We start from the raw sequence: 24,946 nt of genomic DNA, 5'->3' as shown, positions 1-24,946 counted from the left end.
TAGTCCCTGTACACTGTATAATGGCCCTCACACTGTATGATGACCCTAGTATTACCCCCACACTGTATAATGGCCCCCAGTAGTCCACCCCACACTGTAATATGGCCCCCAATATTTCCATCACACTGTATTATAGCCCCCAACATTTACTTCACACTGTATCATGGTATTCAGCAGACCCCCCACACTGTATGATGGCCCCCAGTATTTTCTGCACTCTGTATGATGGCCAAAGTATTTCCCACACATTGTAATATGGTCCCCAGTATTTCCCCCACACTGTATCATGGCCCCTAGTAGTTCACCCACACTGAAATATGGCCTCCAGTATTTCCCCACACAGTATGATGGCCTCCATTACTTTCTACACACTGTATGATGGTAACCAGTATTACCCCCACACTGTATGATAGGTCCCAGCAGTCCCCTCACACTGTACGATGGTCTCCAGTTGTCCCCCCACAAAGTATGTTGGCAAACAGTGCACCCCCAGCACTGTATGATGGCTCTCAGAATTCCCCCATGAGCACTATTAAAATAAAAAAAAATCTTATACTCACTCACTGGTAGCTACGCTACTGTGCTGGACACTTGTTACATAATACCTGCTGTTTAAGTATCTGAACAAATATGTCAGAAATACAGAAATAAAAAAGGTTAATTATGATATTATTATATGCAATATTGTTTAATTACCAAATTGATTCTTAATCCATTTAGAATATATATAGAGTTTCTAGATTGTGTAATGTAACACTACCTGACAATCATGTTAATAGAATAATATGCAAAATAAAATTCAAATTGTTTTTGTTGAATCCTTCCGTTTGCTGTTACCTGTTTAGGAGGAACATAAATCAGGTCTCTGTAGTATTAAAGGAAAGCAATCATCAGAAAATTACGGTACATATTGATTAAATCACGCTTTTATGTTACATGTATTTTTTAAGTACTTTTTGTATTAAAAATATAGAATATAAATCTTGCCATTTTCATACTAGCCACAGAGGCCGTTTTATACTCTAATGTTATTTCAGGAGTTTAAGTGTGGGGGTCCGTCTCCATGAGGCATGCAAGCCCAAAAATAGTGCATGACAGAGCACACGGGGACTCCATCGTCACTGTTAGGCCATGTGCGCACATTGCGTTTTTTCATGCGTTTCAGCAGCGTTTTAATGCAGAATTGCATGCGTTTTGTTTTCCAGGCAATGTCTATGGAAAATAGGGCTTTCTTGTGCGCACCATGCATTTACAAACGCAACTTTTTTGTGTAAAAAAATTGTCAAAATCTCTGCGTTTGAAGAAGCAACATGTCAATTGTTTTTACCATTTTAGCTGCGTTTTGGTAATATTGAAGTCAATGAGAATTATCTAAACGCATCCTAAAAGAAATTTGTAGCGTTTTACATGCTTTTTTGATGCTTAATGCATGCTTTTTGTCAAAATCAAAGCATGCGTTTTTGGCATTATAGTGAGGTCAAGAGGTTTCCATTTGCCCTCACATCCATTCCGACTTTAAAAAATGAGTCAAACAATAATTTTACTTTATTTTGAACATAATTATTAAATCTCATTAATCATTTTCGGTAAATTATCATTGTAATGTATGATTTAAAGGTTATTTTTTTCTTTAAATTTTTTCCTACTGTTTGAATGTTCAAACTTTATTTAGCTGTGTATTTGTATTAAAAACGCATCTCAATTTAAGCACTGAAAATGCATGTAAAAAACGGTGTAAACGCGGCAAAACGCTGTAAAAATGCTTGTGTATTTCCAGCGTTCATGTGGTCAAAACCAAATTTGACAATGACAATTTTTGCCAGGGGATGCGTTCATTTCTGCAAGTTACTGAACGCAACGTGCGCATATGGCCTTATAGTAAATGGCCCCATTGGCGCATATGTAAGAATTCCATTTTGCAAGTTGTTGACACAAAAGCCCAAATGGGACCACTGAGTGGGGACAAAACTCAGTGTGAAAGGGGCTTAACACAAAAACCTGATGTAGGCTATGTGCGCACTAGGAAGTGCCTTTTTCTTAGGCCCGTTTCACACGTCAGTGAAAAACACTGACGTTTTTCACTGGCGTGTAAAACACGCACATGTCCCTGCGTGTGCCGTGAATCACGGCACACATGGGTTGTCTAAGTGCAATCCGGGCTCCGTTCTCCGTGGCCCGTGATTGCACTTAGTAATCAACTCACCTGTGCCCGCTCCCGCTCTCCATGGTGCTGAATCCTCCCGCGATGCAGCATCCGGCCGGCGCTGACCCCCGCAGCAGCTGCTTCCGGGTCGGCTGTGTCGCACATAATGAATATGCGCGACAATAATGAGCCGGCTTAGAAGCAGAAGGGAGAACGGGCTGCAGAGGACATCGCTGAAGCCGGGTGAGTTAAAATGTTTTTTATTTTAAAAGCACGTTTTTTTCTGGCACGTGTTTCACGGACCACACCACTGCGTGGTCCGTGGGACATCAGTGATGCCAGAAAAAAATCGACATGTCTCCGTGCGGCAAACACGCACACGCGGGTACGCTGCATGGAGACACGTGCAGTGAAAAATCACTGATGTGTGAGCAGACCCATTCATTATAATGGGTCTGCGTATGTCAGTGATTCTGGTACGTTTAGAAAAAAGCAAAAAACGTACCAGAATCACTGACATGTGAAAGGGGCCTTAAGGAAAATCCGGGCAGTCTTAAAGAATCCCGCACCCACAGTAAAAAAACGCAATAAATCCGCATGCGGTTTTGCCGTGGATTTACAGCGGATTTACCACAGATTTTCTGCAGGTTGGTCCCTGCGAGTTTTTACCATTATCTATGGCAAAAATCGCAGGTACCTGCAGAAAAGAAGTGACATGCTCATTAATCCCACAGCGGAAAATCTGCTGGTAAATCCGCGGGTATAAAAAAAACGCAGTGTGCGCACAGCATTGTTTTAAACCCATAGGATTTGCTGGGGAATGACTGCAGCAATGTTAGACACATTTTCTGCAGCAAAACCATGGCAAAATCCATGGTAAAACCGCAGCGTGCGCACAGGGCCTTAAACAGTAGGAGATTTTCTGATGATAGCTTCCTTTTAAAAAACAGCCTTTTGTCAATATGCTGCCACGTCTAAGAATATAGGTAATATACATGCAGCCCGTAGTGGATGCCATGCTGCTTGTGACTCTGGGACGTAGGCGCTTTCGTGGCAAGTAAAAATACAAACATTAATTAGAACTTTAATCTCTGGATATACCATTGCAACAAAAAAAGGAAGGATTTACAGATTTACAAGTAGCAGAAGCTTGTACATATGCTACAGGGCTCTGTAACAAGTAAATTGAATTGGTCGGTGGTTGACCTCCACCTTGCTTTGCACCCCAATTTGGGATGTATTCCATCTGTCTAGATTTTGGCGGTTGGTGACTGTTCACATTGAGTCATCAGGCTTTGTCCACAGACTATTTACTTCATGCAGCATTTGCTTGGACCTGTCCCGCCCACAGCCATGACTCAGTCATGGGTACGGGATTGAAATAGACCAGGTAAGTGCTGCTAAGAGCAGTTCTACTATTCATATGTGAGGCCGTATGGCACATTTTATAAAAATATTTTAGTGTAGGACTGCTTCAAATGAGATTTGCCGTGACGTGGCGAAGCAGCTCAAGAAATTGCAATTTTTTGCCAAAAATCTCAAAATTTTTAAAATAAGTACAGTTTGGAATGTTTAGTGCTGTAGTGCACATTTGGTGCTGGCTTTTTGTTTTTTCTTCATTGAATTGGTCGGTGGTTGACCTCCACCTTGCTTTGCACCCCAATTTGGGATGTATTCCATCTGTCTAGATTTTGGCGGTTGGTGACTGTTCACATTGAGTCATCAGGCTTTGTCCACAGGCTATTTACTTCATGCAGCATTTGCTTGGACCTGTCCCGCCCACAGCCATGACTCAGTCATGGGTACGGGATTGAAATAGACCAGGTAAGTGCTGCTAAGAGCAGTTCTACTATTCATATGTGAGGCCGTATGGCACATTTTATAAAAATATTTTAGTGTAGGACTGCTTCAAATGAGATTTGCCGTGACGTGGCGAAGCAGCTCAAGAAATTGCAATTTTTTGCCAAAAATCTCAAAATTTTTAAAATAAGTACAGTTTGGAATGTTTAGTGCTGTAGTGCACATTTGGTGCTGGCTTTTTGTTTTTTCTTCATTGAATTGGTCGGTGGTTGACCTCCACCTTGCTTTGCACCCCAATTTGGGATGTATTCCATCTGTCTAGATTTTGGCGGTTGGTGACTGTTCACATTGAGTCATCAGGCTTTGTCCACAGGCTATTTACTTCATGCAGCATTTGCTTGGACCTGTCCCGCCCACAGCCATGACTCAGTCATGGGTACGGGATTGAAATAGACCAGGTAAGTGCTGCTAAGAGCAGTTCTACTATTCATATGTGAGGCCGTATGGCACATTTTATAAAAATATTTTAGTGTAGGACTGCTTCAAATGAGATTTGCCGTGACGTGGCGAAGCAGCTCAAGAAATTGCAATTTTTTGCCAAAAATCTCAAAATTTTTAAAATAAGTACAGTTTGGAATGTTTAGTGCTGTAGTGCACATTTGGTGCTGGCTTTTTGTTTTTTCTTCATTGAATTGGTCGGTGGTTGACCTCCACCTTGCTTTGCACCCCAATTTGGGATGTATTCCATCTGTCTAGATTTTGGCGGTTGGTGACTGTTCACATTGAGTCATCAGGCTTTGTCCACAGGCTATTTACTTCATGCAGCATTTGCTTGGACCTGTCCCGCCCACAGCCATGACTCAGTCATGGGTACGGGATTGAAATAGACCAGGTAAGTGCTGCTAAGAGCAGTTCTACTATTCATATGTGAGGCCGTATGGCACATTTTATAAAAATATTTTAGTGTAGGACTGCTTCAAATGAGATTTGCCGTGACGTGGCGAAGCAGCTCAAGAAATTGCAATTTTTTGCCAAAAATCTCAAAATTTTTAAAATAAGTACAGTTTGGAATGTTTAGTGCTGTAGTGCACATTTGGTGCTGGCTTTTTGTTTTTTCTTCATTGAATTGGTCGGTGGTTGACCTCCACCTTGCTTTGCACCCCAATTTGGGATGTATTCCATCTGTCTAGATTTTGGCGGTTGGTGACTGTTCACATTGAGTCATCAGGCTTTGTCCACAGGCTATTTACTTCATGCAGCATTTGCTTGGACCTGTCCCGCCCACAGCCATGACTCAGTCATGGGTACGGGATTGAAATAGACCAGGTAAGTGCTGCTAAGAGCAGTTCTACTATTCATATGTGAGGCCGTATGGCACATTTTATAAAAATATTTTAGTGTAGGACTGCTTCAAATGAGATTTGCCGTGACGTGGCGAAGCAGCTCAAGAAATTGCAATTTTTTGCCAAAAATCTCAAAATTTTTAAAATAAGTACAGTTTGGAATGTTTAGTGCTGTAGTGCACATTTGGTGCTGGCTTTTTGTTTTTTCTTCATTGAATTGGTCGGTGGTTGACCTCCACCTTGCTTTGCACCCCAATTTGGGATGTATTCCATCTGTCTAGATTTTGGCGGTTGGTGACTGTTCACATTGAGTCATCAGGCTTTGTCCACAGGCTATTTACTTCATGCAGCATTTGCTTGGACCTGTCCCGCCCACAGCCATGACTCAGTCATGGGTACGGGATTGAAATAGACCAGGTAAGTGCTGCTAAGAGCAGTTCTACTATTCATATGTGAGGCCGTATGGCACATTTTATAAAAATATTTTAGTGTAGGACTGCTTCAAATGAGATTTGCCGTGACGTGGCGAAGCAGCTCAAGAAATTGCAATTTTTTGCCAAAAATCTCAAAATTTTTAAAATAAGTACAGTTTGGAATGTTTAGTGCTGTAGTGCACATTTGGTGCTGGCTTTTTGTTTTTTCTTCATTGAATTGGTCGGTGGTTGACCTCCACCTTGCTTTGCACCCCAATTTGGGATGTATTCCATCTGTCTAGATTTTGGCGGTTGGTGACTGTTCACATTGAGTCATCAGGCTTTGTCCACAGGCTATTTACTTCATGCAGCATTTGCTTGGACCTGTCCCGCCCACAGCCATGACTCAGTCATGGGTACGGGATTGAAATAGACCAGGTAAGTGCTGCTAAGAGCAGTTCTACTATTCATATGTGAGGCCGTATGGCACATTTTATAAAAATATTTTAGTGTAGGACTGCTTCAAATGAGATTTGCCGTGACGTGGCGAAGCAGCTCAAGAAATTGCAATTTTTTGCCAAAAATCTCAAAATTTTTAAAATAAGTACAGTTTGGAATGTTTAGTGCTGTAGTGCACATTTGGTGCTGGCTTTTTGTTTTTTCTTCATTGAATTGGTCGGTGGTTGACCTCCACCTTGCTTTGCACCCCAATTTGGGATGTATTCCATCTGTCTAGATTTTGGCGGTTGGTGACTGTTCACATTGAGTCATCAGGCTTTGTCCACAGGCTATTTACTTCATGCAGCATTTGCTTGGACCTGTCCCGCCCACAGCCATGACTCAGTCATGGGTACGGGATTGAAATAGACCAGGTAAGTGCTGCTAAGAGCAGTTCTACTATTCATATGTGAGGCCGTATGGCACATTTTATAAAAATATTTTAGTGTAGGACTGCTTCAAATGAGATTTGCCGTGACGTGGCGAAGCAGCTCAAGAAATTGCAATTTTTTGCCAAAAATCTCAAAATTTTTTTAAAATAAGTAGTTTGGAATGTTTAGTGCTGTAGTGCACATTTGGTGCTGGCTTTTTGTTTTTTCTTCATTGAATTGGTCGGTGGTTGACCTCCACCTTGCTTTGCACCCCAATTTGGGATGTATTCCATCTGTCTAGATTTTGGCGGTTGGTGACTGTTCACATTGAGTCATCAGGCTTTGTCCACAGGCTATTTACTTCATGCAGCATTTGCTTGGACCTGTCCCGCCCACAGCCATGACTCAGTCATGGGTACGGGATTGAAATAGACCAGGTAAGTGCTGCTAAGAGCAGTTCTACTATTCATATGTGAGGCCGTATGGCACATTTTATAAAAATATTTTAGTGTAGGACTGCTTCAAATGAGATTTGCCGTGACGTGGCGAAGCAGCTCAAGAAATTGCAATTTTTTGCCAAAAATCTCAAAATTTTTAAAATAAGTACAGTTTGGAATGTTTAGTGCTGTAGTGCACATTTGGTGCTGGCTTTTTGTTTTTTCTCCATTCATTATAATGGGTCTGCGTATGTCAGTGATTCTGGTACGTTTAGAAAAAAGCAAAAAACGTACCAGAATCACTGACATGTGAAAGGGGCCTTAAGGAAAATCCGGGCAGTCTTAAAGAATCCCGCACCCACAGTAAAAAAACGCAATAAATCCGCATGCGGTTTTGCCGTGGATTTACAGCGGATTTACCACAGATTTTCTGCAGGTTGGTCCCTGCGAGTTTTTACCATTATCTATGGCAAAAATCGCAGGTACCTGCAGAAAAGAAGTGACATGCTCATTAATCCCACAGCGGAAAATCTGCTGGTAAATCCGCGGGTATAAAAAAAACGCAGTGTGCGCACAGCATTGTTTTAAACCCATAGGATTTGCTGGGGAATGACTGCAGCAATGTTAGACACATTTTCTGCAGCAAAACCATGGCAAAATCCATGGTAAAACCGCAGCGTGCGCACAGGGCCTTAAACAGTAGGAGATTTTCTGATGATAGCTTCCTTTTAAAAAACAGCCTTTTGTCAATATGCTGCCACGTCTAAGAATATAGGTAATATACATGCAGCCCGTAGTGGATGCCATGCTGCTTGTGACTCTGGGACGTAGGCGCTTTCGTGGCAAGTAAAAATACAAACATTAATTGGAACTTTAATCTCTGGATATACCATTGCAACAAAAAAAGGAAGGATTTACAGATTTACAAGTAGCAGAAGCTTGTACATATGCTACAGGGCTCTGTAACAAGTAAAGCTGGGTTCACACTAAGCGACAGCGAGAACGACGTCGCTGTTACGTCACCATTTTCTGTGACGTAACAGCGACCTTGTAAGTCGCTGTTATGATCGCTGCTTAGCTGTCAAACACAGCAGCCGAAGCAGCGATCATAACGACACGCGTCGCTGTGCTGCAACATGTGCAGAGAGCAGGAAGCCGCGCACACTGAGAGCTGGCTCCTTGCTCTCCTAGCTACAGTACACATCGGTTTAATTACCTGATGTGTAGTGCAGCTACATGTGCAGAGAGCAGGGAGCCGCGCACACTGCTTTGCGCTGGCTCCCTGCTCTCCTAGCTACAGGACACATCGGGTTAATTAACCCGATGTGTACAGCAGCTACATGTGCAGGGAGCCGGCAGCACAGGCAGCGTGAGAGCTGCGGAGGCTGGTAACTAAGGTAAATATCGGGTAACCACCTTGGTTACCCGATGTTTACCCTGGTTAGAGCTTACAGCAGCTGCCAGATGCCGGCTCCTGCTCGCTTCATTTCGTCGCTCTCTCGCTGTCACACACAGCGATCTGTGTGTCACAGCGGGAGAGCGCCTTTGAAGAAAACGAACCAGGGCTGTGTGTAACGAGCAGCGATCTCGCAGCAGGGGCCAGATCGCTGCTCAGTGTCACACACAGCGAGATCACTAATGAGTGATCGCTAATCACTGTTGCGTCACCAAAACCGTGCCGTAGCAGCGATTTCGGTAGCGCTCTCGCTATGTGTGAAGCACCCCTAAAAAGCTAATTGCCTCCTTATTATATGTACAATTGGAATCTGCACGCACCTGTTGAAAGAGGAACATAAAATGTATCCATATCTGTGGATGTCTGCTGATGAGTATAAAGCTGGATTTACTGTACAGACAGTAATGAGCCTTCATGGGACAGCTGAAGAACAACTTTGCTACACAGCTGTTAAATGCATCTAGGAAAAAAAACATGCAATATTAAAGATGGAGCAGAAACTGAAGCAGGAAAACACTTCACTAATTACCCATTTGTACACAAAAATACCATTCACAATATTTCTAATAATTAGATTTGTCTTATATGATAGTGAAGCAACAATTAACATTATATTATGCGCTTCAGGAGATAAATGGCACATGAATTTACCAACCATGTTGTACAGCCAAATTTGCCACCATGTTTGTATTGCTAAAAATTAGGGCATACTGGCAGTATCGGGGACCGAAAGTGACTGGGCGTGACCACCCTGAGACAGTGGTCGGAGCAGTGATAGTCTGTGGGCCGGAGCTGAGATAGCGTGGTCGTGATCAGCTTAAGGCCCTGTCACACACAGAGATAATTATTTGGCAGATCTGTGGTTGCAGTGAACTCATGGACATATTGTTCCATTTGTACACTGCCACAAACCTGGCACTGATTGTCCACAATTTCACTGCAACTACAGATCTACCACAGATCTACGACAGATCTGCCACAGATTTATCTCTGTGTGTGACAGGGCCTTTAGGTGTCCTGGTATTTCCTTTTGTGGTGCAGTGGAATAGAAATTCATTTTTAAGGCGACGTAGTCATGGAGTTCTTTATAATAGAATCGGGTAGTATGTGGATTATTCCCCAAGCTGGTGGGGTGCAGGTGGGGAGGGGATTTAATTATGCAAGGGAGGGCTTCTTCCCTCCCTGCACTCACCCGCCTGGGGTCTTACCCCCAGACCCTGCTTCTATTGTAAAGAAGTCCATGACTACATGGACTTACGCCCACTAGCCCCGCTTCCGTCCATTTACCCCAGCTGATCCTGCCCACAGTGACCGCTCCACCAACTATCTCTGGCCTGTCACGCCCAATCACTTCCGGTCCCCGATACGGCAAAATTTGTGATGTGTGAGCACTACCATGTTCAGGTGCACATTACTTGTAAAGAGTAGCTGGATGCTCGGACGGGCACGAGTCTCACAGCAGAGAGGCAGGAGGCTCACAGGAGAGGGAGGCTCACAGCAGAGGGGCAGGAGGCTCACAGGAGAGAGGCAGGAGGCTCACAGCAGAGTGGCAGGAGGCTCACAGCAGAGTGGCAGGAGGCTCACAGCAGGGAGGAAGGAGGCTCACATCAGAGAGGCAGGAGGCTCATAGCAGAGAGGCAGGAGGCTCACAGCAGTGAGCTAGAGGCTCACAGCAGAGGGAGGCTAACAGCAGAGAGCTAGAGGCTCACAGGAGAGAGGCAGGAGGCTCACAGAAGGCAGGAGGGCTCACAGCAGAGGGAGGCTCACAGCAGAGGGGCAGGAGGCTCACAGGAGAGAGGCAGCAGGCTCACAGGAGAGAGGCAGCAGGCTCACAGCAGGGAGGCAGGAGCGCAGGGAGGCAGGAGGATCACAGCAGAAGAGTCAGAAGGCTCACAGCAGAAGAGACAGGAGACTCACAGGAGAGAGGCAGGACGCTCACAGGAGAGAGGCAGGAGGCTCACAGCAGTGAGCTAGAGGCTCACAGCAGAGGGAGACTCACAGCAGAGAGCTAGAGGCTCACAGGAGAGAGGCAGGTGGCTCACAGGAGAGAGGCAGGTGGCTCACAGGAGAGAGGAAGGAGGCTCACAGCAGAGGGAGGCTCACAGCAGAGGGGCAGGAGGCTCACGGGAGAGAGGCAGCAGGCTCACAGGAGAGAGACAGCAGGCTCACAGCAGGGAGGCTGGAGGCTCACAGCAGGGAGGCAGGAGTCTCACAACAGGAATGCAGGAGGCTCACAGCAAGGAGGCAGGAGGTTCACAGCAGGGAGGCAGGAGGCTCACAGCAGAAGCGGCAGGAGGCTCACAGCAGAAGAGGCAGGAGGCTCACAGCAGAAGAGGCAGAAGGTTCACACCAGAGAGGCAGGAGGCTCACAGGAAAGGGAGGTTCACAGCAGAGGGTCAGGAGGCTCACAGGAGAGAGGCAGGAGGCTCACAGCAGAGTGGAAGGAGGCTCACAGCAGAGTGGAAGGAGGCTCACAGCAGAAAGGCAGGAGGCTCACAGCAATGAGCTAGAGGCTCACAGCAGAGAGCTAGAGGCTCACAGGAGAGAGGCAGGAGGCTCACAGAAGGCAGGAAGGCTCACAGCAGAGGGAGGCTCACAGCAGAGGGCAGGAGGCTCACAGGAGAGAGGCAACAGGCTCACAGGAGAGAGGCAACAGGCTCACAATAGGGAGGCAGGAGTGCAGGGAGGCAGGAGGCTCACAGCAGGAATGTAGGAGGCTCACAGCAAGGAAGCAGGAGTCTCACAGCAGGGAGGCAGGAGGATCACAGCAGAAGAGGCAGAAGGCTCACAGCAGAAGAGGCAGGAGGATCACAGGAGAGAGGCAGGAGGCTCACAGGAGAGAGGCAGAAGGCTCACAGGAGAGAGGCAGGAGGCTCACAGCAGTGAGATAGAGGCTCACAGCAGACAGAGGCTCACAGCAGAGAGCTAGAGGCTCACAGGAGAGCGGCAGGTGGCTCACAAGAGAGAGGCAGGAGGCTCACAGCAGAGGGAGGCTCACAGCAGAGGGGCAGGAGGCTCACAGCATAGGGGCAGGAGGCTCACAGGAGAGAGGCAGCAGGCTCACAGCAGGGAGGCAGGAGGCTCACAGCAGGGAGGCAGGAGGCTCACAGCAGGAATGCAGGAGGCTCACAGCAAAGAGGCAGGAGGCTCACAGCAGAAGAGGCAGGAGGCTCACAGCAGAAGAGGCAGGAGGCTCACAGCAGAAGAGGCAGGAGGCTCACATGAGAGAGGCAGGAGGCTCACAGGAGAGAAAGGCTCACAGCAGAGGGGCAGGAGGCTCACAGGAGAGAGGCAGGAGGCTCACAGCAGAGTGGCAGAAGGCTCACAGCAGAGTGGCAGGAGGCTCACAGCAGGGAGGCAGGAGGCTCACAGCAGGGAGGCAGGAGGCTCACAGCAGGGAGGCAGGAGGCTCACAGTGGAGGAAGGTACACAGCAGAGGGGCAGGAGGCTCACAGCAGAAAGGAAGGAGGCTCACAGCAGGAGGCTCATAGCAGGGAGGCAAGAGACCACGGGCCGGAGGTTTTCCAGCCCTGACCTAGCTGAAGTAAGGGCTTGCGGTCGGTGGGTCTGCGGTCAGCGGGGTCTGTGGTCGGTGGGTCTGCAGTCGGCGGGCCGGCGGTCGGTGGGTCTGCGGTCGGCGGGCTTGTGGTCAGCGGGTCTGCGGTCGGGGGAGCCTGTGGGTCTGCGGTCTGCGGGCTTGCGGCTGGCGGGTCTGTGATCGGCGGGCTTGCGGTCGGCGGGTCTGCAGTCGGCTGGGCCTGTTGTCAGTGGGTCTGCGGTCCGGCAGTCGGCGGGCGGCCCCAGGCAGAGCTTAGCGGGCTCCCCTGTGGCTGGGATCAGCGGGCGGGCCTCCCCACCACCTCACCTCCCCGACGATCGTCTTCAGCTTACAGCGCTTACCTGTCCCTGCTGGATTCCATGTCCTCAACACCTCCGCGTTGACTGCAGCGCTGTGATGAGGCGCAGAGTGATGACCTCATAACAGTGCTGTGTGATGACGCGCCGCCTCTTTGCTCTACTCGCTTCCGGCCACATGGCTAATTTGCACGCGAAGAGCTTCGCCTGCAATTTAGCCGTGTGTGCAGTGGCAGAAATGACACGGCCGGGCCCCTCTGCTGCGCCTGTGACTGGGGCCCGGAGAAGAGAAGGGGCCCGTCCTGCCTGGGGCTTAACAAACCTAAGTAATTACCCCGGGCCTGACCGGGCCCCCTCTCTTCACGGGGCCCGGTACACCAGGCACAGTAGTAATGTCCTGATGGCGGCCCTGGGTGTCAGCATAAACCTTTTATATTTTAATGGGGCAAACATGGGGAACGAGAAGGAATTGTACATTTAGTGAACAACCCCTTTAACTCTAAGGGAAGCATAGACTTTAGGTCTCTAGTAAACTGACACTCAAGGAAAAAAAAGACAGACTGTTAATTCAAAACTTCATCACAATCCAAAATACTGCAGAACAGTTGGATATTTTCTTGGAATACTTGGTATTTTCTGCAGAACTATAATGGATTCCATATAAATGTGCCTCAATACAAAGAATTTGTACACAATGCAATACGGTCTTTTTAGGACACAGTTACTGTGGCCAAAATGTGAACTAAAAACATAATATTTCCTGAGAATGAGCACATGCATTGCCAATTAAAATGTGTCACCAATAAGGATAATCCATGCAAAAAACAATAACATCTAATGACTAATTAAAATATCAGTGGCTTTAACCCTCGCGCCCAACTTGTGAATTTTCTTTAGATACTTTTTTTTTTAATCATTACAAAGCTTTGTATGGAGTTGATTACTGCACACTTTTCTCCACTTATGTATCTACTACTAGAGCAGGCTGTGGCTGGATGTTATCTGGAAGAAATCATCCTATTTTGGTAGAACATTGACAATCTCAGTCCTTGCTCGGCAAAGTCTGCTATACTGCACAGCCAGTCTGGTTAGTCCTAGTGCTGCTGTACTGAGAGAAAATGCTTCCTAACAGTATATGTGCCACCCCAGAAGCGGACGAACCGCTCGGATCCGGGGGTGGTGTTTGTTCGTGGTTCGAGGGTCTCTGGACCCGGGGGCGTAGGGGCCACACTCAAATGTAAAAGGGGGTATTTACAGGGGATTTGGTATAGTTCGTGACACCACCCATGGTGTACGGTAATTGGGAGTACCGCTGCTGCCATTGGGAGTACCCGGGGGGATGCAGTGGGGAAGCTAGGTGACGTTGCCCTCCACAGGTAGGGGTAGGCCCCGGGACTCTGGTTGGTGATGCGGGGACACAGTGCAGGGGTCAGTCGGGTCCTCACTCAGCAATGAAGCAGACGCTGACAACAGGGTAAACCAAGTCTCTGAATGCCGTTGCTTCTCGAGGGGAGCTCGTCCGGCTCCCATCCCCTACAGCACTGCTGGTGGTCCATAACCTGCCTCCTGGCACTGTTTTAGATTGTCTGTTGTGACCCTTTAGCTTGGAGCTGTCCGAGCTCCGCTCCCCACTGTGGCTAAGTGGAGGAGCCTGTTCTCAGGGGCTCACGCTTGGGATTTCAGTGGCCGCTTGCTAGTAAAGCCCTATCCCCCTCATTGGACTAGTGCCTCCGATCTTTGAGCTGGTGGGAACAGGCAATAAAGGCCCTGTCCTCCGCAGGTTAATTGCTGGGTCGCCTGAAGCTTCTCCCCGACCTAGGGTCCGTGTACCCCGACATGCCTTTGGTCCCGGACCGGTGATAGGATTAGGCTGCTGACCATCCTCCTTGATGGGTTCCAGGCACCTAGCCTCAATCCCCTGCGACCAGGAGTCCGACTCCTCTAGGTCTAGACCACTGTCTGCGAGCTAGTTTACTTCTTCCCTGGGAACTCCAACTCCCAGCTTCCTCAGAGCTCCTCACAGCTCGAGGGCTACCACTCAACTCACTTGACACCTCCCACCTTCCTGTCTGACCCCTAGGTGGGCGGCCCTATTCCTGCTTAAGCAGCCCGCTGGTGTGCCTGACAGGTATGGTGGAAAGTGTATCTAGGATTTGTGAATGCTGGTGGAGGCAGTACTATAGGAAAGAAACACAAAACCATGGGAGGTTGAATACTGCAAGGGGAGGGCAGTTTGTGCAATACCCTGTGACGACCTGAATAGTCCAGGGGCGTCACATACACATCAGAACTGTTCTACTGGTATTCACCACTATACAATAGCCAAATAATAATCCCATGTTACTGTATGTCCACATCTTAGTGATATAGTTTCTGAATAGCACTACTAAACTGTTACCAAACAATACTTCCACGCCAGAACACCATATTATGCATTACAGCTCAAGAATTACCCTATACTGTTACTGACTAAAAATAATTACAGTATATGACGAATGTTGCCAGCATGCAGTACGTAACTATTCAGTGTTAGGTGTCAGCTATATGCTGCTGTTTTACAGTGATAACACTATGGATAAATACTTATAACTTATATCTTCTCTGATTAAAGTCCTACATTTCCCTTTTTCCTCTCTATACCACCCAGACCACAATGACAACTTCCCCAGGCCATGAATTATATCTGCCGAATCTGCTACTCTAATGACTTTTTCGTCACACTTTTTCAGCTCCCTCTCCAACTGTTATCCATTTTTACACAAACTTCCCATCTCATTTTAAATTTTATGGTGCCAACTTGCTACTTATTAAATACTATGTCCGCTGATAGTACTCCCCAAATCATAGTTTCAAACATCTAGGGCACCATAATAACAGAGCCCTCTTTGTGCTTTTACTGTAATAATGGCCTCACAGTAAGGCTATGTTCACACACCATGTTTTACTGCATTTTTGGTGCATTTTTGAGGTCACAAAGATACACATAAATGCATGCAGTTCGTTCTCCCAGCAAAGTCTATGAGATTTCTATTTTGCACACAGAGCAGCTTTTTTTCACTGTGTTTTTGAAGATGCAGCATGTCAATTCATTTTGCGTTTTTGCCAGTGTTTTTGAGCCCTTCCAGTCAATAGATTTGACTTAAAAAATGCAATGGGCAAAATGTGGTAAAAATGTGTCAAAAACGCATGCTTTTTTTTATGCGTTTTTGCTGCGGATGAGATTCTTTGGGGCCAAAAATGCTGCATCTTAGTGGTTAAGAAAAGATGTAGTGTGTGAACATAGCCTAAAGGTATGTGCCCACGATCAGGACTCGCTGCGTACAGAACACAGCGAGTCCTGACCAGGGGGACCACGCTTCTCCTCCACAAAAGAAAGCAGGAGACCGCAGCTGTCAGTACCCACGATCAGTGCTCAGTGCACTGCGGTCTCTTGCTTGTGTTCTCCCTACGGAGGATGCATGCGATTCCACAGCAAACAATTGACATGCTGTGGTCGGAATGCCGCTCCGCAGGTCAGTATTTGCTGCAGAAAAAACAAGCACAGTGGGCACAGGATTTTTAAGAACCTCGTCCACTATGCTTGTATTATACACCGCAGCGGTTTGGACGCAGCTGACGTATACTGCGTCCAAACCGCTGCAAATACTGATTGTGGGCACGCAGCCTAAGGCCCGCTTCACACGTCCGTGAAAATCACACACATGTTTCACGGACGCTTCAAAAGTGCGTTTTCCCCTCCGTGTGCCGTGTTTATGGTGTGAACTCCGTGTGTTATACGTAATAACACACGGAGAACGGAAAGCCCCGCCTTACCTGTTTCTTCCGGAGCTGTCTGTGGTGCTGAATGACAGTGTCCGGCACAGGCCACGCCCCGCTGACGCTGCTTCCGGCCTCCAGTGAAGAAGATGCGTTGTTCAAATTCACTGGGGGACGGATACAGGTGACAGCCGCGGCAGAGACTGCAGGACTCGTGGGGGTGAGTATGTTTTTTTTTTATTTTTAACATGACACGTGTTTTTTTCCGGCGTGTATATAGAATAGAATCTGGCTCACATATGAGTTAGGTGCCTCCGAGAAAAAGGGTCAATAATAGAGAGAGTCAACTCGGGCACTCAATGGACATGAAAAAGTAGAGAGATATGGATGCTTTTGATTTCAATTTTATTCATGCAAAGGTATATCAGAAAAATATGACGTTTCGGCCATACAATCCAGCCTTTATCAAATAAATGAAATCAAAATGAATGTATATGGTGCTAGAGTGGTGAAAATACGTTCACATGTGTTGGCAATGGACATTCGTAATCAACCTTTGCTATTGACTATAGGGTAAACATCTCATGGACACAACTTTCATTTGAATGCTGCAACGTAAGGCCCACTTTACTATTGTCTATGGAATAGGTCTCTCACGAATATAATGCTCATTTTATTGCTGAGACTTGGGACCCACACAATGCGTGTCAGGATCAATGTTATATAGTATAAGAGTAAAGGGGGATTTACACGCTACGATATCGTTAATGTTTTGTCGTCGGGGTCAAGTTGTTAGTGACGCACATCCGGCGTCATTAACGATATCGCAGCGCGTGACACTGACCAGCGACCTTAAGCGACCTCAAAAATGGTGAAAATCGTTCACCATGGAGAGGTCGTCCCAAACTCAAAAATCGGTAAGGGTTGTTTATCCAGGTGGTTCATCGCTCATGCGGCAGCACACATCGCTATGTGTGACACCGCAGGAGCGAGGAACGTCTCCTTACCTGCCGCCGGCCACAATGCGGAAGGAAGGAGGTGGGCGGGATGTTACGTCCTGCTCATCTCCGCCCCTCCGCTTTGATTGGCCGGCCGCTTAGTGATGTTGCGGTGACGTCGCTGTGATGCCGAACGTCCCTCCCCCTTGAAGGAGGGATTGTTCGGCAGTCACAGCGACGCCGCCGACCAGGTAAGTAGGTGTGATGCTGCCGTAGCGATAATGTTCGCTACGGCAGCGATCACAAACAATCGCATGCACGACGGGGGCGGGTACTTACACGCTCGCTATCGCTACAAATTGCTAGCGATATCGCTACCGTGTAAAGCCCCCTTAAGACTCCAAATCCTTGGAACTTATTTCATTGCAAGAATTCCTATAGGGTATAAAAACCCTGTGTGTACCGCCCCCCTGTAAGGATCTTCCAGTGCCGTCTGTGGGGCGCGGGCTCCGCCGTGTGTCACGTGGGCCCGCATCCACACTACATCTGTGTGGTACGTGTGCGGGCCGCGTGACACCCGTGCTGCCAGAGAAACATGGACATTGGCACGGGCCAATGAGTGCACACGTGCGTGCACATAAACCCATTGATTTTAATGGGTTTACGTGTGCCCGTGTCTCCGGTACATGCGGAAACAGACCTAGCACGTACCGGAGACACGTGCGTTTGAAGGGGGCCTAACAGTGCTCCCTTTTTGCCATCAATATAGTAATAGTACCCCCTTAGTGCATGCACACAAAAACAGTGCCACCCTTTTGGGTATAGTGTATTTCTGTTTCTAACCAAGAAGCAATAAAAATTATGTTGTACATGCTAACGGAACAATGACCCACAGTTACATTTAGTTGGCCGACACATTAATCCTCCATTAGTAGCTTGGGACCTTCAAGCCATCTGCCACCCCATACGTATAACTATTGTTAGAGGATTATGACAGACAAGTTTTCATGTTAGTAACATGATTCATTATGGCAGAAACCCAGTGTTTCTTGTCCATGTGTCAGACAGTATGTTGGCCACTAGTATACATTCCGCTGTTCTATCTATGGACTGTAATTTACCATTGTTTCCAACTATGGTGGTAATGTTTTCCTAAGTCATCGCTTTACATTCTCCTGGCTATAATAAGACAACCTATATTCAGCTTGGAACTATATTACTTAAATTCTTAGGATGCATTGCATAAAAAGGTTGGCACCTTTAACTTATTCAGTTTAGCTAGAAGTGATTTTTCTACAATTAGTGAAAGTTCTATGGTATAAGATAAAGCAAGTTGTTCTAAATGTGCCAAAAAGGTCAGAGTACAAAGAACTAAACCATTGCTCTTGCCCTTGAGAAAGTCCTCTCTTAAGTGACGATACGCGTGGGGATGATTCTCACCTTCGCCCTCTTCAGCTCCATGTGCCTTTTTAAGGTTTCTTTCAGGCTTGTATTATTTGGGTTATTTACTTGCTGTGCCTTATTTCTTTGTACACTTTTTATTGTTGCATGCCATTCATAGGCAGTGCTGGCTCCCCCCCTCTTTGTTTCTTGCTGCTATTCGAGTATTCGCGAATATTCGAACACCAATGTAAGTCTATGGGAAACCAGAATAATTTTACATCGGACCTGTCGGTGACCTGTGGTGACTGAGGAAAAGGCTGAAATGGATGGGAAAAGGCTAAAACAGTATGGGCACAGCCTGTAGAAGGTGCCTGAATGCACCTTCTACAGGAAATAATGGAAAGGAATAACGCGCTCAGAGCAGCACGCGGCGTTTACGTAGTCGCCAGAACAGCTCTCAAACCAAAGTAAAAGAGGGGAAATTGAGAAGAAACAGTTTCTAGTGCCTAATCACTGTAATAAAATGTCAAATCAAGCTCCGACCTCCAAAAAAAATCACTTTAGCATATGTTCGCACATATCGTTTTTTTACATTTTTCCTTACTGGACTCGTGACACCTATATAGAAATACATGGTGCAAAGTAGTCAAAATGACTACCTCAGTAGTTCTAGTGTTAAAGGGTCAGCTACCATGTGTCCGTTGGGATGTTGACCTTGCCCTCCTCCTACTCCTCCATCAGCACCACCGGCTCCAGTGGCCCTCTATTCAAATGTAGAAAGGGCCACTGGCTGTCCTCAAATCTCAGACTTCTTAGGGCTCTCAGGTGGGCCCTGTAACATACATTGGGGAGGGATGGCAGTCATTTGTAGTTTTCTGCGTCCCCTATATCATTGGTGTGAAAGTTGGAATATGTACTCCATAATACTTCACAGTGCTATTGCCATTGTGGCCATTTGGGTGTTGGCCTTGCCCTCCTCCTCCTCCATCACCACCGGCTCCAGTGGCCCTCTATTCAAATTCTATTTAAATGATTCAGAAATGTATGTTTTATGGACAAACGCACGCCACGCTGGGACATCGAAGCTGATGTCGTTGATGATGATTGCATCTGACCAAAAGCAGGTTGGGAGCAGGAGGCATCATTGCCTGCTTCCTAGACCGCAGTATGTGAAGCATGCAGCACCGTGGAAGTGGCAGTTGTTTCACTCTGGAACTCAGGCTTTATTCCACTAGCTAACACCGAGGATTTAAAAAAATTCTGTTTCCCCAGAGGGGAATGGTTCAAAGACCATGTAGCACAGCATCTAAAGTTACTCCCAACAGCTCCCAAAAGCTTATTTTAAAAAAAATGGTAGGGTAACAACAGGGCATAACATGCCAAGGAGTTTAATACATTCAGTTCCCCTAGGATGTAGTGATTCAGACACCATGAAGCTAAGCATCACAAGGTACTCCCAACAGCTCCCAACAGCTTATTTTAAAAAAAAAATTGGTAGCATAAGCAACAGCGCATAACATGCCAAGGAGTTTAATACATTCATTTTCTCACACTGCCAAAAGGTTGCAGAAAGCCTCTGTTCCCACAAGCCGATATAGCAAAATCTCAAGGGCTATCAATCGTGTAATGTGTGCAGTTATGGTTTCTGCCCTTGGGTGCGTAACAGGGTATTTTTGTTTCTTTTTGAAGGTCTGTGGTATGGACAACTGAACGGAACGCTGGTAGACCAAAGTGGATGTGGTCGTTGATGATTGAGTTTGGCCAACATCAGGTTGGGAGAAGGAGGCATCAGCGCCACCTTCTAGCACACCAGTTTCGGAAGCAGGCAGCCCAGGGGAAGTGGCAGAGTTTGGAGTCTGGAACTCAGGCTTTATTCCACTAGCTAACACCGAGGAGTTAAAAAAATTCAGTTTCCCCAGGGGATAATGGTTCAGACACTATGGAGCACTGCATCAGTAGGTACTCCCAACAGATTTTTATTAAAAATTAGTAGCATAAGCAACAGGGCATAACATGCCAAGGAGTTTAATACATTCAGTTCCCCTAGGGTGTACTGGTTCAGACATCATGTAGCCAAGCATCACAAGGTACTCCCAACGGCTCCCAAGAACTTATTTTAAAAAAAAATTGGTAGCATAAGCAAAAGGGCATAACATGCCAAGAAGCAAAAAAAAATTCTGGTTTTGCAGGGGGCCATGTGTAACACACCGTGGAGCACAGCATCAATAAAGAACACAAATAGAGACTGCCTGACCAATTGTTCTAGGCAGTGTAGCCTCGACAGTGCTTGTGCCAGTGCATAATGTACAAAGGCTTGAATAATATTGCCCTGGGTGATTGGGCCAAACAATTACATGGCAGCAGCATAACAAGTTACATTAGTCATGCGGTGTCATTAGATGATAGAAGACAAAATAGTCTTGAATGAGAAACAATGGAACTTATTTGAAATTAAGAAATCTAAATTTTGGGGCTACACTTATTATTGGGTCTTGTTAACAGGCGGCCTGAGATACTCTGCAGCAATCCATCTATGGTTCATTTTGATAATGGTGAAACTGTCTGCACTTTCCGTGGATAGTTGTGTGCGACTATCTGTTATTATTGACCCCGCTGAGCTGAAAACACGCTCAGACAACACACTCGCAGCACGGCAAGCTAGCACTTCCAAAGCGTATAATGCGAGGTCTGGACAAGTGTTGAGGTTGGAAACTCAATAGTTAAAGGGAACAGTAGACTCGGAAAGCACACTGATACGGTCACTACATAGTCTCTCACCATCTTACTTAACTGTTCTATCCTTGTCATCGTTCCCCCAACCGGTATCTGATTCGCAGTTGACGGTTTGTGGAAAATGGACCAGTTTTGGCAAATTAGTCCCCTGCCTGTGTTGCTCCTACTATGCGCAGCCCTCTCTTGTAATCCTGTTGTGTGAGATGACATGCTACCTCTGACGCCAGCATGATCTGAGGGTAATCGTTTCATCAACTGCTCCACTACAGCACTCTTGAATGTTTCTGTAGTACAATCCTTATTTGCCTCCACAAGTAGCGAAGCAAATTTGTCTTTGTAGCGTGGGTCAAGGAAGGTACATAACCAGTATTTGTTGTCTGCCAAAATGGGGACTAGCTGACAGTCATGAGAAAGCCAGTGTGACATGAACTGTGCCATGTGTCCCAGACTCCGAACTGGAAACCTTTTCTGTCACTGCTATGAATACATTCTGTCTCCCTAAACCTCCTCTGCTCCTCAGTCTGTCTCTCCTCCTCCTGCTCCTCCTCAGGCCATCCATGCTGGACAGCCCTGAAGCTTGGGTTGTCAATCCCTTGGTTACCAACTTCAAAGCATTCCTGTTCTTCATCATCCTTCTCATCCTCATCCTCATGATGCTGAGCAAAGGTGGCCTGAGCTTGTTGGCCGAGGTTGTGTGGATTACTAGCAACCATTATGAAGTCTGGATCCACAGACAACTCGGGTGCATGAACATTTTGGTCATCCAGACCATTCAGGGAGTGTTTCAATAAACAAATCAGTGGAATGGTAATGCTGATAACAGCATCCTCACTGCTCACAATGTTGGTACAGTAATCAAAATTCTCCAAGACCTGACAAATGTCTGCAATCCACACCCACTCGGCAATACTTATGTCTGGCAGCTGTGTCTGACAGGCATGTTCCAGATGGAATTGAGATACTGCCCTCTGCTACACATGGATCCTGGCCAACTGTCACGCTCCCCGGGTCCTCTGCTCCGCTCCCCGGCTCACCTGCCACGCTCCCCGCTCTCCAGCCTCCATTGCCCGCGCTTCCCAGGCCTCCTGGTCCCCGCTCCCGGCGCCCGTCGGCTTCCCAGCCCCAGCCCGGCTCTGCTGCTTCCTCCTCTCAGCTTCCTGCTCTGGCTTCTGGCACCCGGGCCGCGCGCATGCGCATTAGGGCGCGCGAGCGGTCACTGACCCTTTCTTAAAGGGCCAGTGTCCACTGACAGGAAATGATGCACACAGGTACAGGGTATAAAGGGGTTTAATGTCCAAGGGGGCGGGGCCTGTTCTTCGTGTTTTCCCAAGCTAGGAGTCAGGTCTCCTTGTGTTCCTGTGAGATACTTACCTCTCTCTCTTCTAGAGCCGATCCTGCATTGCCATCCGGTCCTGCCGAATCCCGAACCCCGAACGCTGCCTATCTGCCATCCTGACAGTCCATACCATCTCTGTTCCCTGCGGTGACCCGTCATCTCACTCCAACGGTTCCGGACCCCGCCTGACATCATCCCGGCTTCCGAACCTGAGCTCCGTCACCCGGACTACCTTCAGTGACCCCGTAGTCCCAGGGACTTCTCCATTGTGCTCTTGTGCGCGGACTGTCCTGCTACCTATAGTGCTCCGGCTACCGGACCCCTTGCCCTCATCGGGGAGTTCGGCCCAGTGGATCCACCTCCCGGGTCTGCCCATCCACCTGGCCCTAACAGTAAGAACAGGCCATGGATCCCGCCGAAGCACTAGCGGCCTTGCATGAGGAACTCCAACGCCAGCGTGAAGTCCAGACCCGCATGCTGAACTTTATGACTTCCGTGGACGCCCGCTTGAACACGCTACAAGCATCGGTCACATCTTCAGCGCCTCGGGTCTCCACTACACAATCCACGGCCCCAGCTCCCGTGGCAGCCTCCTCGGATGCTTCCAGGCTTCGTTTGGCCTCACCACCCCGGTACGCCGGAGATCCCAAGACCTGCAGGGGGTTTATAAACCAATGCTCCCTCCATTTCACGCAGCTGCCGCATTTGTTTGCCTCCGACCAAGCCAAGGTCGCCTTCATAATGTCTCACCTAGAGGGCGAGGCACTGGCGTGGATGAACCCCTTGTGGGAGAAGGAGGACCCTATGACCAAGAACCTCCAGGAGTTCCTGCAGGCCTTTCGTGGCACCTTTGACGAGCCCGGACGCGCCTCCGCGTCTGCCTCATCTCTTCTCCGGTTACGTCAGGGAACTCTGACGGTGGGCCAATACGCCATCCGTTTCCGCACCTTGGCTTCGGAACTCGGGTGGAATAATGAGGCCCTAACCGCCGCCTTCTGGGAAGGACTCTCGGGTCGAACCAAAGATGAGCTGGCTGGTCGTGACGTACCATCCACCCTGGACGCCCTGATTACCCTAGCGACTCGAGTGGACATTCGCTTTCAGGAGCGGTCCAAAGAGGTGTCCCGTGAGAGACGTCCGGTACGGCATTCCTCTCCTCCGCAGAAGCCCGCCGTACTCCAGTCAACGGCATCTGGTGTCTCCGTCCATGAGCCCATGCAGATCGACCGTGTGCGACAGTCTGAACAACGTCGAGCAGAGCGGCTCGCCAAGGGTCTCTGCTTCTACTGCGGAGAGGGCACACACCTGCTACGCTCCTGTCCAGAGAGGCCGGGAAACTCCAAAGCCTAGGGTTGGTAGGAGAGGCCACCCTAGGTGCTGGGACTCTCTCAGACCCGGTTACATGGACTGTGCAAGTGACAACGGGAGAGACGCGGTTCACGGCTGAGGCGTACCTCGATTCTGGGGCAGCAGGCAATTTCATCCAGCAGGCCACGGTGGACAAGTACCAGGTGCCTGTTACTCCACTCGTCAAACCCCTCGTGATAGCCTCTGTGGATGGGAGACCCCTCTCTGACACCATCTCCTGGATCACCAGGCCGGTCGAACTGCGTATCGGTGCTCTGCACACCGAGAACATCGCTCTCTACGTCCTCCCACACATGTCTCATCAAATCCTGCTGGGCCTTCCTTGGTTACGGACACACGAACCTTCAGTCAGCTGGGGCACTGGTGAAATCACCCGATGGGGCTCTTCTTGCCATGAGAACTGTCTGAAGACCATACAACCCATCCGGCGACCTCCGGTTCCAGAATCCCTACCGGGACTGCCTTCAGCCTATTGGTCCTTCGCGGACGTCTTTGATAAGAAGGAGTCAGAGGTGCTTCCGCCACATCGTCCTTACGATTGTGCCATTGACCTGCTCCCGGGAACTACACCACCTCGAGGACGGATATATCCACTGTCTCCAGCCGAAACAAGGGCCATGTCTACTTACATCACAGAGAGCCTGGCAAGGGGATTCATTCGGAGATCCTCCTCTCCTGCTGGAGCAGGCTTCTTCTTCGTTAAGAAGAAAGAGGGCGACTTACGCCCATGCATAGACTACCGGGGATTGAACCAAATCACCGTAAAAACCAAGTACCCCCTGCCGCTCATCCCCGAATTGTTTGATCGGCTCAGAGGAGCTCGTGTCTTCACCTAGTTGGATCTTCGGGGTGCCTACAACCTGGTCCGTATCCGCTCGGGGGACGAATGGAAGACCGCGTTCAACACTCGCGATGGGCTCTATGAATACTGCGTGATGCCCTTCGGCCTGTGTAACGCACCAGCAGTCTTCCAAGAATTAGTGAACGACGTGTTCCGGGACCTTCTCTACGTCTGTGTGGTGGTATATCTGGATGACATCCTTGTCTTCTCTCCGGACCTCCAGACCCACCGAGAGAACGTGCAACTGGTTCTACAAAGACTGAGAGAGAATCGTC

At 48.0% G+C, this 24,946-nt stretch overlaps 1 protein-coding gene across 1 annotated transcript in view; it reads right to left on the bottom strand.

The window, feature by feature from the left end:
• The window catches only part of VEPH1 (ventricular zone expressed PH domain containing 1), a 755,777-nt gene that overhangs the window by 180,073 nt on the left and 550,758 nt on the right, over positions 1-24,946 (bottom strand). Inside the window, exon 10 of the mRNA XM_075340702.1 lies at positions 8,782-8,921. Coding sequence (XP_075196817.1) covers positions 8,782-8,921 — 140 coding nt within the window. The remainder of the gene's footprint in view (positions 1-8,781; positions 8,922-24,946) is intronic.

The sequence above is a fragment of the Anomaloglossus baeobatrachus genome, chromosome 3 (genome assembly GCF_048569485.1).
Source record: "Anomaloglossus baeobatrachus isolate aAnoBae1 chromosome 3, aAnoBae1.hap1, whole genome shotgun sequence".
Taxonomy (NCBI): domain Eukaryota; kingdom Metazoa; phylum Chordata; class Amphibia; order Anura; family Aromobatidae; genus Anomaloglossus; species Anomaloglossus baeobatrachus.
Note: the sequence above shows the minus strand (reverse complement) of the source record. Positions and strands in the feature narration are given on the sequence as shown.